General features: G+C 48.7%; 2 protein-coding genes across 3 annotated transcripts in view; one reads left to right on the top strand and one right to left on the bottom strand.

The window, feature by feature from the left end:
* The window catches only part of AFAP1L2 (actin filament associated protein 1 like 2), a 115,822-nt gene extending 110,597 nt beyond the window's left edge, over nt 1–5,225 (bottom strand). For both annotated transcript variants that reach the window (XM_018041453.1, XM_018041452.1), the window contains exon 1: nt 5,133–5,225. In XM_018041453.1, the coding sequence (XP_017896942.1) occupies nt 5,133–5,148 (16 nt within the window). In that variant the 5' untranslated portion in view covers nt 5,149–5,225. The remainder of the gene's footprint in view (nt 1–5,132) is intronic.
* Nucleotides 3,971–7,405, top strand: LOC108634032 (translation initiation factor IF-2-like). The gene is made up of 2 exons (XM_018041455.1): nt 3,971–5,567; nt 7,362–7,405. The coding sequence occupies exons 1-2, from the start codon at nt 4,880–4,882 to the stop codon at nt 7,397–7,399; spliced, it is 726 nt and encodes a 241-aa protein (XP_017896944.1). The 5' UTR covers nt 3,971–4,879; the 3' UTR covers nt 7,400–7,405.

Raw genomic sequence — 16,760 nt, 5'->3', positions numbered from 1 at the left:
ATCTCTTTACATCTTAAGAAACAATGGAAAATCAGCCCAGAGCCTAAAAATGATAGGCTAGCTTTGGAGATGCACAATATGTAACATGCAGACTGGGGAATATGGAAAACAGTTTCTCCTGTACTGACTGATTTGTGAGATTTACAAATGAGAGAAAACATTTTGAGATTCTGGAGATGGTGATGAGGCAGTTTACCTATTCTTAAAAGTATCACAAACAATTCTCTACAATTTTTACAAATGTTCTGAGACTCCAAGTACATCTTGCACTTCGATTTAATTTTGCTGTTAAAACCACCATGTGCCTAGTTATTTCATAATTATTCAATCTTACCTTTAAAAGAAAAAGGCCCTCAATCTCTGATAGGCAAGAGGAGTCTCAGATGCTAGAGGTTGCACTAGTTAATGGAAGATTGAGACCAACATACTTAATTTTACTTTGTTTGCAGTAATGCTTCCTAAGGCCCATTTGACTTCACACTCCAGGATGTCTGGCTCTAGGTAAGTGACCCAATCATCGTGGTTAGCCCAGTCATTAAGATCTTTATGTGTAGTTCTCCCATGTATTCTTACCACCTCTTCTTGATCTCTTCTGATTCTGTTAGGTCCATATCATTTCTGTCCTTTATTGAGCCCATCTTTGCATGAAATGTTCCCTTGGTATCTCTAATTTTCTTGAAGAGATCTCTAGTCTTTCCTATTCTATTGTTTTCCTCTACTTCCTTGCACTGTTCATTTAAGAAGGCCTTCTTATCTCTCTTTGCTCTTCTCTGGAACTCTGCATTCAGTTGGGTATATCTTTCCCTATCTCCCCTGCCTCTTGCTTCTCTTCTTTCCTCAGCTATTTGTAAAGTCTCTTCGGACGATCACTTTGCCTTCTTGCATTTCTTTTTCTTTGGGATGGTTTTGGTCACTGACTCCTGTACAATGTTATAAACATCTGTCCATAGTTCTTCAGGCACCCTGTCTATCAGATCTAGTCCCTTGACTCAATTCATTACCTCTACTGTATAACAATAAGGGATTTAAGTCATACCTGAATGGACTAGTGGTTTTCTCTACTTTCTTCAATTGAAGCCTAAATTTTGCAATAAGGAGCTGATGATCTGAGCCACAGTCAGCTCCAGGTCTCGTTTTTGCTGACTGTATAGAGCTTCTCCATCTTCTCCTGCAAAGAATATAATCAATCTGGCTTTGATACTGACCATTTTGTGATGTCCATGTGGAGAGTCATCTCTTATGTTGTTGGAAAAGGATGTTTGCTATGACCAGTGTGTTCTCTTGACAAAATTCTGTTAGCCTTTGCCCCGTTTCAGTTTGTACTCCAAGGCCAAACTTGCCTGTTACTCCAGGTATCTCTTGACTTTCTACATTGGCATTCCAATCCCTTATGATGAAAAGGACACCTTTTTCTGGTGTTAGTTCTAGAAGGTCTTGTAGGTCTTCAAAGAACCAGTCAACTTCAGCTTCTTCAGTATCAGTAATTAGAGCACAGACTTGGATTACTGTGATGCTGAATGGTTTGCCTTGGAAATGAACCAAGATCATTCTGTCATTTTTAAGATTTTTTGTTTGCATTACTGCAAACAAAGCTAGTGGAGGTAATGGAATTACAGCTGAGCTATTTCAAATCCTAAAAAATGATGTTGTTAGAGTGCCCCACTCAATAGGTCAGCAAATTTGGAAAAACTCAGCAGTGGCCACAGGACTAGAAAAGGTCAGTTTTCATTCCAATCCCAAAGAAGGGCAGTGCCAAAAAAAATGTTCAAACTACTGTACAAGTGCACTCATTTCACATGCTAGTAAGATCATGCTCAAAATCCTTTAAGACAGGGTTCAGCAGTACGTGAAATGAGAACTACCAGATGTACAAAGTGGGTTTCGAAAAGGCAAAGGAACCAGAGATCAAATTACCAACATTCATTGGATCACAGAGAATGCAAAGAAATTCCAGAAAAATGCCTACTTCTGCTTCATTGACTACATGAAAGCCTGTGACTGTGTGGATCACAACAAACTGTAGAAAACTCTTAAAGAGGTGGGAATACCAGACCACCTTACCTGTCTCCTGAGAAACCTGTATGTGGGTCAAAAAGCAACCATTAGAACCTTACATGGAACAACTGACTGATTTGAAATTGGGAAAGAAGTATGACAAGGCTTTATATTGTGATCCTGTTTGTTTACATGCAGATTACATCATGTGAAATACAGAGCTGAATAAATCATAAGCTGGAATCAATATTGCTGGGAGAAATAACAACCTCAGATATGCAGATGATACCACTGTAATGGCAGAAAGTGAAGAGGAACTAAAGAGCCTCTTGATGAGGGTGAAAGAGAAAAGTGAAAAAGCCAGCTGAAAACTCAACATTCAAAAAACTAAGATCATGGTTTCCTGTCCCATCACTTCATGGCAAATAGAAGGGGAAAAGTGGAAGCAGTGATAGATTTTATTTCCTTGGGCTCCAAAATCATTGCAGATGGTGACTGCCACCATGAAATTAAGACACTTACTCCTTGGAAGAAAAGCTATGTCAAATTTAGACAATGTATTAAAAAGCAAAGACATCATTTTGCTGACAAAGGTCCACATTGTCAAAGCTATGGCTTTTCCAGTAGTCATGCACCGATGAGAGAGTCAGACCATGAAGAAGGTTGAGCGCCAAAGAATTGATGCTTTCAAATTGTGGCGCTGGAGAATACTCTTGAGAGTCCCTTAAACTGCAAGGAGATCAATCCAATCAATCCTATAGGAAATCAACTCTGAGTATTCATTGGAAGAACTGATGCTGAAGCTCCAACACTTTGGCCACCGGATGCGAGGAGGCAACTCATTGGAAAAGCCTCTGATGTTGGGAAAGATTGAAGGCAACAAGAGAAGGGGACAACAGAGGATGAGATGGTTGTATGGCATCACTGATGCAATGGACATAAATTTGAGCAAATTCTGGGATATAGTGAAGGACGGGGAAGCCTGGCCTGCTGCAGTCCATGGGGTCACAAAGAGTTGGACAGGACTTAACAACTGAGCAACCAAAACAAAACTTAATTTTGCACAGGTCAACCTTTCAATGCAGTGACTGTTCAACATACAACTCAGCTTTTTCAGTGAATGGGGATTTCTACAATCTCTAGCGAGGGGGGGGCAGGGAAATTCCCAGATTCCTTAGCTGAAAGGTGCAGTACACAGATCAGTAACGTTCACTAGGGAACCTTGGAGAATTTTCTCCAGAATCAAACACTAAACGTGCCCCCTGCAATCCAGATAATTCTCGTGTATTCCCTTATCACTGGCTGTGCTTGATTTACTGCAAAATGAGGAGGCAGATGCATGGGTTACCCAAAACATAAACACTCTGAACTCGCAACTAAAATTTCCTTCAGCTGGCATAAACCATTCAAGGATCTTTGAGGGTGGGAGGATTTTAAACTCCCAAGAGAAAAAGATAACCAAGAAGACTTACTCAGGTTAAGGGCCAAGTCGAAAGCTATTAAGACAAAAACCTTCTGATAATCACTCGGTGTTTGGAAAGATGACCCAAAATGTTATCATTTGCCCTAAACTCAGAAGGATTAACATACCGATTTGAGAAAGTAGCTTGCAACTTGGACCTTCCATCAGGAGCTGACACAATTCAGGAAGGGCAGACTCCTGAGCTGGAAGGGTTTCTCAGAGAGACAGCTCAAAAATCGAATTCCCTGTGAGGGTCCCTCCCAGAGGGCGAAGGGGGCCCAGCGGGGCAGGGAGCAGCAAACTGCCTTTTTAGAAGGAGAGGGTCTGTGGCCTCAAGTGTTCAGAGACTACAGAAGGACACATTCAGCCATCCAGGCACAAAACTGACGTGATCTCAGCAGAATTTGAGACCAAAAAAAAAAAAACCCAGTTAGAAATGTGAGAGAGGCTCCAGGGAGGGTTCACAGGAAAAAAAAAAAAAAAAAAGGAAGGTTGCCAGCTTAGTTAACCCTGTCTCCCCAGCCGTCTTCTGTGCTCTTGGCAAAGACCCTTCCTCACCTGTAACCAGCTAACCCAGATGAGAAAAAAACATGAGAAAAATCAAAAGATCCAACTTAGTTTAGAGAACCAAAGCTGAGCCCTAAAATTTATGTCAGTTCAGAAATGAGAAACCACTGGGAGAGAGATTCCTTGGGAATCTGAGCATTTTTCTACATTACTCTTTCCCAGGAGAAAATAAATATAGAAATAGTATTTCCTTTTGCAGGTTTGGTAGAGACAGACCAGGAAAATGCTAGAAGTTTCCCCAAAGGAAAGGAGTTGGGGGGGGGGGTCCCCACAGCGTCACGATTAAGGGGCAGCTCCTTAACCTTTACCAAAAGACGTGCCATGTGCCATCGGAGGCTTCTAGACTCCAGCCCCGGCGGCGGCGGGGGGTCTGAGCTCGGGTGCGAGCCGGGCACAACCAGCACAACCCAGGGCGGCCAGCCGCCCAGGAGGGTTTGGCTGAGATATCAGGGCCCAGGCCAACTCCGAAACTTGCTCAGCTGCGCGGGAGCTAAGCCTTTGGGCTGGGACGCGCTCCACCTGCCGGGCACCCTACTCGGCCCCGAATCCCGACACCCCGCCCCTGCCTGGGGATAAGGCAGTTACCCGAGCACCGGCACGATTGCGGTGGCCCGACCAAGCCGGGAGCCGAGCTGCGCGCCCACCCCACCCCACCCCACCGCCCAAGCGCATCCCCTCGCAAGCTTTTATTCGGGGTCTGCAAGAAGCCCTCCACTCTGACTGGCGCCCGCTCCAGAAACCCCGACCACCTGCCCTTTCGCCCCCAAGCAGCCCCGCACTCTTCCGACCTCACTCGGAAACTCCTCGGTCCCTGGCATCTTTCCGAGGTGGCCGGGGCTTAGAAGGTGGGTCCCCATGTGCACCCCCGGCCCTCCAACAGGTGAGACGCCTCGTCACGCCGAGCCCCCCGGCCTCCGCGCCTGGGAGGATCCAAAGATCTTTGGCACAGGTCCGGGCTGGGCAGGGGTAGCCAGCCTGGCTCACCTGAGCCCCGGAAGAACGCGAGGGGCCCTCGGTGACGGCCCCCGCTACCCTCGGCCCTGCTTTCTGGCGCCGTGCCGGGGGGAAGGGGTTGGGGGCGCGCCGCCCCGGGACCCCGCGTCCTCACCTTTGAACCGCTCCATCGGGGCCGCGGCGTGCGCTCCTCGCGGCTCGGCTCGGGCGGCGCTGCGCTCTCCGCGCTCGGCTCCAAGCCCGGGGCCGCCGCGCTGGCCCCTCCCCGTGAGGTCACGCTCACGCCCGGACCTCCTGGCGCGGCTGCCGCGCCCGAGCCCGGGACCCGGTCCCCGCCCGGCGCGTCGGCCCCGCGGGGGAACTCCGCGGCCGGCCCCGGAGGACCGTCAGCTATCGAGTCCGCTCGCGCCCGGGGCCCCGCTCCCGCGCCAGCTGCTTCACGTCCCGGTTCCGAGGCTTGACCAAACGCTGGGGGAGGCCCCCGGGAGGGGCGGGCTCGGGCGGCTTACGGGAGCTCTTCTTCCAACCACCAGGCTGCGAGCCCACTGCCAGGAGGTGGAGACTGAGGTCTGCGTCGGGAGGCTGAGAGGTACCTAGAGCACACCCCGCACCCCGGTTGACCCCTGGGTCTGCGCACTTTGCCCTTGGCATTTCTCGAGGTGGGACATGGGGAGAGGGGTGAGGACAACCGAGTCCGTCCCCAGTTCTTCAGGACTTGCTGCTACTCTCTCGCAATCTTTCTGAGTAGCCGATCACAAAGACGTCTACTTGCTCTCTTCTACCCCAGCCCAGGTTCCCTGGGCGCCTTGTGCCAGGTTCTCCCAGGACTAGAATTTATAGAGCCGCCTAGATAAATCCCGGAGAGCAAGGTTCCTGGACAGGCTAAGCGCCGACCGCCCCGAGGGGCAGCATCTATTCCCTAGGAGCCCAGTCTTGGCTCTAACTCCACCACTGCTGCTGGGAAGCTGCACACTTCCTGTCTTTTACCTTCCTTTTTTAATCATTCTTCCCTCCAAACAACAGGCCCATGTCCGCCCCACTGGCCCCCAAGGAAGATCCATGTTTTCCTTTAAACTTCATTTTCACTTTAAAATTTCAATCACAGTTTGTGCTGAACGCCTGGTTTTGCAGCAGTCTCCCCCAACTTCCTCGAAGGAACACTTAAGGAAGATTTTGTTGCTACTGCTGCTGCTGTTTTCCAAAAGACTTCCTAATTCTTTCTTGGAACAGCAGAGTTAGCCCTGATGTGTTGAGACCTTCTGCCCCAGCAGTCTTAGAAACGTTTTTCTCAGTTCCATTAGCAGCTCACGTTCTCCATAGCATCCATGGAGCTATCCTCGCAAGCCGGGCATGGGATGCTAAGGGCTGTACATGCATAGCCTTTCATTTTTTCCTATAAGCCTGTGATCTGAGTAGTATTATTTCTACCATGTAGGTAAAGAAATTGAGGCTTACAGAGGTTAAACAGCTTGCCCAAAGTCACACAGCCAAAAGAGAGCCCAGCAGACATTAAGCCCAGGTGGTCTGCTTCTAGATGTATACCCACAAAACTTTCCTAGTGCTCCAGGAAGTACCAGGCTGTCTGTCACTGTCTTGAGAAGCCTCAGATCAGAGAATAATGATGGCCCAGCCAGGTAGGGGCTCTGGTTAGACCCAAGCACAAGAGATTCTGGGAACCCAGTGGAGGGCCCCAATCCCACCTGGAGAAGCCTCCTAAACCTTCTAGAAGAGGAAATGACTGAACTGAGTCTTAAAAGATGAGTTAGAGCTAGTTGGGTGACAGGAGGGGCAGAGTGACTACAGCCTTCCCGGGAGAAAGCGGGGAGCCACTTTAAGGGTCCAACAGTTGCGTGCTGCTGAAGCCAAAAGGAAGACCCCAGGAGCGGAGAAGGTGAGGCTAGAGGGATGGGCACAGGCCTGCTCTCTACACGGAGTGATCTGAAAGTTAAGAGGATTGCAGCCCTGAAAAGTGAAGGTGTCCGGGATTTCCTGGGCAGCTGAGTGGAGGGTGGAGTGTAGGAAGCAGTCGCACCCGTCAGGTGAGAAGTCAGTGGGGTGGTAGAAACCTGGAGGAGAGGACCAGGGCATAAATAGGCAGAAGTTCAAGGCCAGGGCTCTGTGCCTGAGTGCAGGGCTTGAGGGAGATGGAAGGGCCAAGGCAGACCCTGCGGTTTCCAGCAACTTAGGTGGCCAGGGGGCGAGTGTCCCTACTGGTCAGTTGTGTCTGACTTTTTGCAACCCCATAGACTGCAGCACGCCAGACTTCCCTGGCCATCACCAACTCCTGGAGCTTGCTCAAACTCATGTCCATCAAGTGGGTAATGCCATTCAACCATCTCATCCTCTGTCATCCCCTTCTCCCCCTGTCTTCAATCTTTCCCAGCATCAGAGTCTTTTCCAGTGAGCCAGTTCTTCGCATGAGGTTGCCAAAGTATTGGAGCTTCAGCATCAGTCCTTCCAATGAATATTCAGGGTTGATTTCCTTGAGGATGGACTGATTGGATCTCCTTGCTGTCCAAGGGACTCTCAAGAGTCTTCTCCAGCAGCACAGTTCAAAATCATCAATTATTCAGCACTCAGCTTTCTTTACAGTTCAACTCTCACATCCAAACATGACTACTAGAAAAAACACAGCTTTGACTACACGGACCTTTGTCAGTAAGTAATGTCTCTGCTTTTTAATATGCTGTCTAGGTTTGTTATAGCTTTTCTTCCAAGGAGCAAGCGTCTTTTAATTTCATGGCTGCAGTGGTTTTGGAGCCCCAGAAAATAAAGTCAGTCAGTCAGTCCTCAGCTATTTATTTGCTAAGCCCCTGTTAGGTCCCAGCTGCTACCAGGCGCTGCAGAGAGCAGAGGCCAGGTAGCAGAGGGACTGCTGTTGGGAGTGTGGGGTGAGGGTGGAGAAGACAAGCGGGAAGAGAGATGAGCATCCTTGAATCGGATGCAGATAAGTGTCAGCAAGTTGGGGTGTTGGAAGCAGAAAGTGAAGGACCCCCACAACTCCAAGTAGGCCTAAGGACCCAGGTCTGAGCTCTCCAAGTCACCCCCGTACATCATTTCAGTTCTCTCAGCCACTCTTCCAGGTGGACTGGGCTCATGGGGGTTCAGAAAATAGGAAGAGTGTGGGCATCTCAGGGAACAAGGGAAAGGAAATAGTGTTCCAGGGGCCTCGGGAAGCAGGGACTGGGAACTGGGTTGGGATGGGAGAGAGTCTCTTGCTTTTTTTATGTTCTCCCTCCTCCCTCCCTTTCCTCATCTTGCAAATGGCTGGGCATGGCACCCACCCTCCCATGTACAGTGCCCAGAGACAATTGGACATTGCTGGGTCCCCGGTTTCCTTTCACGTTCTCTGGGGGAATCTGGTTGTGCAGCTTGGCAATTTGAGACCAGCCTCAAGTCTGGTGGCTAGTCATGCCTGACCAGATTTCAACTCCAGCCATCAGCTGGGACCAGTAGGTTACAGGGTCCAGCCCCGCTCCTCAGTCAGGCCTTTGTCACCGCTGACCCTCCCAGAGGGGTGAGGCTGACTCTAACTGAGGTCACTAAGTACAAAAGGTAGCATTCAAGTATTTCCATCCTATGAATGGAGAGGATTTTGGGGCCTCACCCAAGTCACCAAGTGAGGTAATCTCTTTCAGAACTCAGATTCAAAATTCAGGTTTCCTGGTTCCAAACCCTGGTCTGTGTCTCACCCCTGACGGCTATCCCGGGGCTCTAACAGGGCTTCAGCCCAGCCAGTCCTCTGGTGGTCGGCTCTGTTAGCACTTCCTGTAATGGCACCATCCTCTCAGAAAGCTGCGGGGGGCTCCATGTCTCTCCTGCCTGCTCCCTCTCCCCATTCCCCCCACCACCACCCGGCTCCAGCCCTTTAATTGCCTCTTCTTAAATCCTTCTCTAGTTTATCCACGGAGACTTGGCAAATCTCCGAGCCTCTAGACAAACAGAAATCAATCAGAAATGTAAGCAGAATGAATTTAAAATGGGACTTCACCACACTTATCAAGAATGAAACTGAAACACTGCTTCAAACCATCAGTAGGAATCAGGGCTATGGAAGGCTCAGCACTGCATTCCCCTCTTTCCAAGTCACATGTGTGTGTGTGTGGCTCAATTGTGTCCAACTGTTTACAACCCTATGGATTGTAGCCCACCAGGTTCCTCTGTCCATGGGGTTTTCCGGGCAAGAATACCGGAGTGGGTCGCTATTCCCTTCTCTAGGGGATCTTCCCAATCCAGGGATTGAACCCCAGTCTCCTACATTCCTATCTTAACTTCCCTGGTGGCTCAGATGCTAAAGCGTCTGCCTACAATGCAGGAGACCTGGGTTTGATCCCTGGGTGGGGAAGATCCCGTGGAGAAGGAAATGGCAACCCACTCCAGTACTCTTGCCTGGAAAATCCCATGGATGGAGGAGCCTGGTAGGCTACAGTCCATGGGGTTACAAAGAGTCAGACACGACTGAGCGACTTCCCTTTCCCTTTCTCCTACATTGCAGGGAGATTCTTGACTGTCTGAGTCACCAGAGAAGGTCCAAGTCCTGGATGCAGTTTAACCCCATGTGTTTAGTCCCTTTGCAACTTCGATAAAGGAGCCACCCCATTCAAATTCTAATTCATTGAATTTCTGGCCTCTAGGATCAGAGGATCTGGTTTCCTGCACCTTCTCAACCTTCGGAGGGCTCTGACCATCCCCACCCCAGACAGACCACAGGATCCCTAATGGGCTGTTCTGTTGCAGGCAGTCCTGAAACCAAACTGAGTACCTCCAGTCTGGAGGGAAGGTAGTGGGTGGGTGTTCCCACCAAGTTCAGCAGGGGTGGGGGTGCACCAGGGCCTCTGGGTGTTGTGGAAGAGTCTGGAATCTGCTAGAAGGGCTGATTCTCCCCTAATTTCTAAACCAGTTCTCGGCACCAGACAGGTTTCTTCAATCATAAAGTGTTGAGGCAATTGCCAGCTAAGGCAATGAGGAGGGAAGCCCAGCTTTATAAAATTTTCCTATTTAATTCTCACAGCCATCCAGGCAGCATATACATTTCCCCTTATTTCACACATGGTGATCTTGGAACTTGCCCAAGGTCACCACTTGGCAGGACCCAAGCCAGTCCCATTTGAGCACCATCTCTGACCCAACTACCTAGGAGTTTAACTGCTGGGTGATTTGCTAATTCCGTGCTTAACTCTTTGAGGAACTACCCAAAATGTTTTTGCAGAGACTCCACCATTTCACATTCCCACCAGCAAGGCATAGGGGTTCCCGTTTCTCCACAGCCTCATCAACACTTTTTATTTTCCATTTTTTAAAATTATCCCCATCCTAGTAGGTTTCATTATTTTTTTAAGACAAGTCAACATGACATGAAGGTAACATTTCTTCTTAAATCTGAGTGGTTGCTATAAGAGTGTATTTTGTATTATACAGTGAGGACCACTGGCTCAGGTCAACCCGCTCATAGTTTTGTTGATGCACTTGAAGAAGCTAAGGCCTAGAATTTTGAAGTAGAAGTGTTTATTCAATATTCAGGTGACTGACCCTCCTGGCCAGCATGGTTGAAATACTTCAGAATTTAAAATAAGTAAATAACAATAAATATTTGGGTGGCTCAGAGGGTAAAGAATCTGCCTACAATGCAAGACACCTGGGTTCAATCCCTAGGTCAGGAAGATCACCTGGAGAAGGGAAATGGCAACCCACTCTAGTATTCTTGCCTGGAAAATTCCGTGGAGAGAGCCTGGCAGACTACAGTCCATGGGGTCACTAAGAGTTGGACATGACTGAGTGACTAACACTTTCAAAGAAATACAGACAGCCAAGGCTTTGAGGAAGGGGTGTAGATGGAGGCGAGGAGAGTGGGTGGACACACGCCTCCTTGCTCTGTCTTTTCCTCTCCCCATGCTTTCTTTCCTAACGCTTGCCCCGGCCCATCTCCAGGCCCTTCTGTCTCCTAACTTCTGCCCAGGTTCCCAGTCCACTGATGCGGAACATTTCAGGGCTATTCTGAAACCAGGAATCACCAGAGAATCCAACACTCAGGATGCCAGAATCCAGAGAGGCGCCAGCACCAACCAATGCAGACCAGCAGCTGGCAGGTGGCACCAGCGCCCAGTCTCAGCATCCAGCAAGAGCTCTTCTTCCAGCTGCTTGTGCTCAGGGCTCAGCTGCCCCTTCTCCCTGGGTAGTCCAAACACTGTGTCACCCTAAGTTGAATGGAACCCCCGAAATGTGCCTGAATTATGGTGCCTGGGCAGTGGTCAGGGTCTTGATCTTGGTTTCACTTCTTTTTTTTTTTTCGCTGACTCTTCCTGTGATTGGTAAGATAGTCATTTCTCAGATGAGGCTTGGGCAGAAATGCAGCCGGACCAGAACTGACAGCCTTGCAGGTTCCTCAGAGTCCCCAGATAAGGACACCTTGCAGAGGAATCATTCCTTTGTGCCTGGAAGCTAAAAGTCCTTCCTGCTTCCTTCCCCAAACTCCCTTCCCTCTGCAGAGCCCCAGCTGGTCCTTCTAGACCCAGCCCAGAGGCCTTTCTCCTTCATCAAGTCTTCCCAGAACATTTTGAAAGGACTGAAGGATTAAAAGGATTCTTGAAATCCTGTTAACACTTTCCCACTTCCAAAATCCATTTCTCATTTAATATCAGAAATCAACAACCTTTTTTTTAGGTCTTAGGCTCTCCAAAGAGCCTACAGGATCTTGTGAGCAGGAACTCAGTATAAGGCCCTTGATGGCCAGCCAGTCAGGACTGGCAAGCCTCAGGTGCGTAGGTTTATAGACTGGCTGTGGGTCCACAGTCCCTGCCATAAGCCCGCAGCCACTTGTCTGCAATAGGTGCTTTCCCAGCACTGTGCTGCCAACAGGCTCAGCTCCCCAAGGCCTCTTGGGGCTGCCTGGGCCCATACCAGGCCAGAACAGCTCAGCCTCTTAATCCTCCATCTAGCAAGGCTGAGCTTCAAATTCTCATCACTACATTTCAGAACCCACTCCCTCCAGCCTGACCTGCCTGGTTACTCTTCCTCCCACTCCTTGGTGTACTCTTTTTGGATCCCTTTCCAATGGCTGGATGAAAGGAGCGGAATTTTAAGTCTTTTGCCCTAAAGTTACTGACTGGGGTAAGGGATAAAATATAAAACCTGGTATTGTTAACTATGGGCTTCCCTGGTGGCTCAGTGGTAAAAAATCTGCCTGCCAATGCAGGGGATGTGGGTTCCTTCCCTGGGTTGGGATGATCCCCTGAGCGGAGGGTGGTGGGCAGATGGCAACCCACTGCAGTATTCTTGTCTGGAGAATTCCACGGACAGGGGAGCCGGTGGGCTACAGTCCATGGGGTCACAAATTGGACATGACTTAGCAACTGAGCACTCATACATAGGGTAAAAAGGATGGAAATGGGAAGTAGTTACTGAGTGATTTCCTCAACCTTGCAGAAACAAGATTTCATTTATATTGAGGATAACGTGGGCATGCACGGGTGGAGCTCCTGCTAAGCAGCCCCGGGGGAGGCAGGAGGGATTGGAAGGCTGTCTGGGGTGCACAGGCGCATCTCTGTGACCCTGATCCAGGAGCCTTCCCCAGCGGGTCCTCTGTGCTGCTGCCAGCTCACCAATACGCCTACCCTTACACACACAGCATGGTTTTTCTTTAAAAGTATCCACTGAGTTCAGTCCCCCCAGTCTCAAGTTTGATAAGGGATGTGCCGAGAGAATGACTGACCTGGAGCCACAAGAGCAAGATTGGAGTTGGACTCTTGAGTCTCCTGATTCCCAGACCAGGGCTCTTTCTGCAGCAGCCACTGTGCTGAGGGTAGAAGCAGGTCTGAACCCAGTTCCTCCAGGATGGAAAATGCTGCCACAGTTAACCAAGGCCCCTGGTCCTGTTCTGCTCAGACAGTCTTTCTAGAGCCCCAGACACCACGCTCTTCACTCTGGGTACAGCCTAGCACATAGAATCATCCACAAGTCATCATAAAAGAGTGAGGCAGTTTCCACAGGTGTGATTGTATCCCTGAGGGGACAAAAATTTGTTCTTGGGAGGGGCAAGAAATATCTCATGGTATATGAACACACACATACAGCGTATAAATAGATACACAGTATGACTATGGCATTAAAATTTCACAGGCGAGTAAAATCTCAGCCGCCAATTAAAACATATTTGGAGCTTTTCCCCACACCACCAAACAATGCTCTGATATCAGCTGGGTACTCTGATTCGACTCAATTCCGACACCATCTACCTGGAGATAGCATCAACTCCAAAAGGTTAAGGGTTCAGTCCTACGAGACTGCGCTCCAAGCCCTTCCCCACCCTTAATCCCCACAGCTTCTGATGCCAATCCCAAGTTCAGGTTATAACGTGTGCTTCTGATCAATTGCCTATATACTGCTGACACTCAAGACTTTCTTTTCAGGTTTGGTTAATTTGCAAGGGTGGCTCACAGAACTCAGAAATACATTTTACTTCCTAGATTCAGTTCACTTCAGTCGCTCAGTCATATCCAACTCTGCGACCCCATGAACTGCAGCACACCAGGCCTCCCTGTCCATCACCAACTCCTGGAGTTCACTCAGACTCACGTCCATTGAGTTGGTGATGCCATCCAGCCATCTCATCCTCTGTCATCCCCTTCTCCTGCCCACAATCCCTCCCAGCATCAGAGTCTTTTCCAGTGAGTCAACTCTTCACATGAGGTGGCCAAAGTACTGGAGTTTCAGCTTTAGCATCACTCCTTTCAAAGAACACCCAGGACTGATCTCCTTTAGAATGGACTGGTTGGATCTCCTTGCAGTCCAAAGGACTCTCAAGAGTCTTCTTCAACACCACAGTTCAATAGCATCAATTCTTCGGTGCTCAGCTTTCTTCACAGTCCAACTCTCACATCCATACATGACTACTGGGAAAACCATAGCCTTGACTACCAGTTTGTAATAAAAGGAAACAGCTCAAGAATGGCCAGATGGAAGAGATGCCAAGGGCAAGGTCTGGGGAAAGGGCACAGAGCTACATGCCTCTCCCAGCTCATCGCTATCTCCAAATCTCCAGGTATTCATGAAAGCTGGAAGTTCTCTGAACCCTTTTCTTCTGGGTTGTTATGGAGTCTTCATTACATGGGTATTATTGATTAAATCACCGGCTACTAGTGATTGATTCAACCTTCATCCCCTTCTCCCCTTCCTGGGGGGTGGGATGGGGGTCAGGGGGTTGGGACTGAAAGTTCTAACCCTTAAGTCACATGGTTGGTTCTCCTGGCAACCTGCCCCCAACCTTAGGAGCACTCCAAAATCACCTCATTAACATAAACATGGGTGTGATGAAAGGGGGTTGTTATGAATATCAAGACACCTTTATCACGCTTATCACTTAGGAAAGTTCAAGGGTTTTAGAAATTTCTAAACAGCTATAAACTTCTTGTTAAAAATCACAATATCACAAATAGAACCTAGGAGAAAATGTCTACAAAGGCTCCTGGACAGGGAGTTCCCTGGTGGCCCAGTAGCTAAGGGGGCCTGGGTGTGATCCCTGGTCAGGGAACTAAGATCCCACATGCCACAACTAAATATCCTGAGTGTAACTTAGACCTGATGCAGCCAAACAACTAAATAAATAATTTTTTTTTTAAGGCTCATGAACAGAGGCAATGATTAAAGAAAGGTGAAAACACCAGAACATAGGCTCCAGAGTCAAGGTTAGACTCTCCCCTCTACCTCTTTCTAGCTGATGACCTTGGGCAACATACTCAACTTTTCTGTACGCCAGTTTATCCCTTAAGTCAAATCAAGATAAAAATTGTATTCACCTCACAAGTTGGCTGTGAGGATTCCATGAGATAGACAATACACATAAGGCACTTAATTCCACGTCTGAGACATAAGTTCACAACAGGTGTTAGATGCAACAATGATCAAGATGGCTGGAAGGGAGGGCGTCTTCCCCCCACATGATAAGAGTCACTCGTGCCTCCTGTGGGCTTCCCTGATGGCTCACTGGGTAAAGAATCTGCCTGCAGTGCAGGAGACACGGGAGACTCGGGTTCAACCCCTGGGTTGGGAAGATCCCCTGGAGGAGGAAATAGCAACCCACTCCAGTATTCTTGCTGGAAAAATCCCATGGACAGAGGAGCCTAGCAGGTTACAGTCCAAAGAGTCGGGTGCAACTAAGCACACATGCCTCCTATGGCAGAGAAAACAAAGCTGCGGCTGGTTTCAGAAACCCCTCTACAGGAAGAAGGGTCCTGCTTGGTGCCAAGAATTAGAACTGGTGCTAAGATGTCAACCACTCATCCACTCACCCACCCACTCAGGTCTCTGCTCTCCATCTCTACTTCCCTGTGTCTGACACTAAGCATAGCACCTGGGGCTTTATTGGATGATAAACTGCACAAAGGGATTTATAGCCTCAAAGGGGACCAGAAACGCCATCTTCACTGGCAAAAAAAAACTTATCTACTAAGTGAGTGCTTCTTGGATGGTAACATGTATAGCAATCACCTGGGGATCTTCTTAACATTCAGCATCTGATGCGGAAGATCTGGAGCAGGACCAGAGAATCTGCCTTTGTGACAGCCTCCCAGGTGATGGGGATGCCCTGGTCCAGCACTACCAACTGAGGAGCCAAGCATTCATGAGGCTTTCCTTTCCCACAGTTAACCAAACCAAGGAAATGATGCTTCCCTTTCTCTGCTGATGGTTGCCTATTATTTTATCATGGGCCCATGATAAAAGCATCTAGAAAATGTCATGCTGGTAAATTCTAGAGAAGACTCTTGAGAGTCCCTTGGACAGCAAGGAGATCAAATCAGTCAATCCTAAGGGAAATCAACCCTGAATACTCATTGGAACGACTGATGCTGAAGCTCCAATACTTTGGCTACCTAATGTGAAGAGCTGACTCATTGAAAAAGACCCTGATTGTGGGAAAAGATTGAGGGCAAGATGAGAAGGGGGCAACAGAGGATGAGATGGTTAGATGGCATCACTGACTCAATGGACATGTATTTGAGCCAACTCCAGGAGACGGTGAAGGACAGGGAAGCCTGGAGTGCTGCAGTCCTAGGGTTGCAAAGAGTTGGATGAAACTCAGTGACAGAATGAACAACAACAAATTCTGGAACAAAATCTTCAAGGCGAGTCCATTCTGCACCTGGGGTCACAACTGGTTACTGAGGATTCTGAACGTTGAGTTACAGTGAGCTCACTTCAGTGCTCCTACTGGATCACACAGTTATACTTGTTTTTCTTTCAGGATCAAAATACTCTGGGGGAGTGAGAAGAGAAGGGGGTGAGGAGGAGAGAGGGGAGGGAGAAGAAAAGGCTGGCCAGGAGGAGACAGCGTGGAGAGAGAGAGAGGAGGATCCTAGCCAGGAGCTTCCAACTTCCCTTTTGTTTGGAAACAGCCTCAGGTAGCCAGCGTTTCTCCTGGCAGAAACAACTGAGAGAATGTAGATGGGAACAGAGGAGGCTCCACCAGGGCAGAGCACTTGAAACCAGGCCACGAAAATCGGCCGGTGTCTGGGGACCTCGTTCTGTCACTCGATTAGAATTTTTAGTGTAATTCAAGTAATGTTTACGGAAGGTCCCAGAGCAGAAGGGCCTGGGGTGTGGGGTTTGGAGCCAAGAACAGGCAGGTCCCAGATGGCAAGGAACAACAATCATTTTTCTTTTTTTAAAAAAAGCACTTGAGGAGCAGTTTTCTCAGAAAAAGAGTAACCTGTTAACACACATAACGGTGAGAGTCCAGTCTCTCAACTTGGACTGTTGAGAGAATGCAGCTGCCCATGTGCATGACCTG

This window comes from Capra hircus, chromosome 26 (assembly GCF_001704415.2).
Source record: "Capra hircus breed San Clemente chromosome 26, ASM170441v1, whole genome shotgun sequence".
Classification (NCBI taxonomy): domain Eukaryota; kingdom Metazoa; phylum Chordata; class Mammalia; order Artiodactyla; family Bovidae; genus Capra; species Capra hircus.
This window is presented reverse-complemented; position numbering and strand designations above follow the sequence as displayed.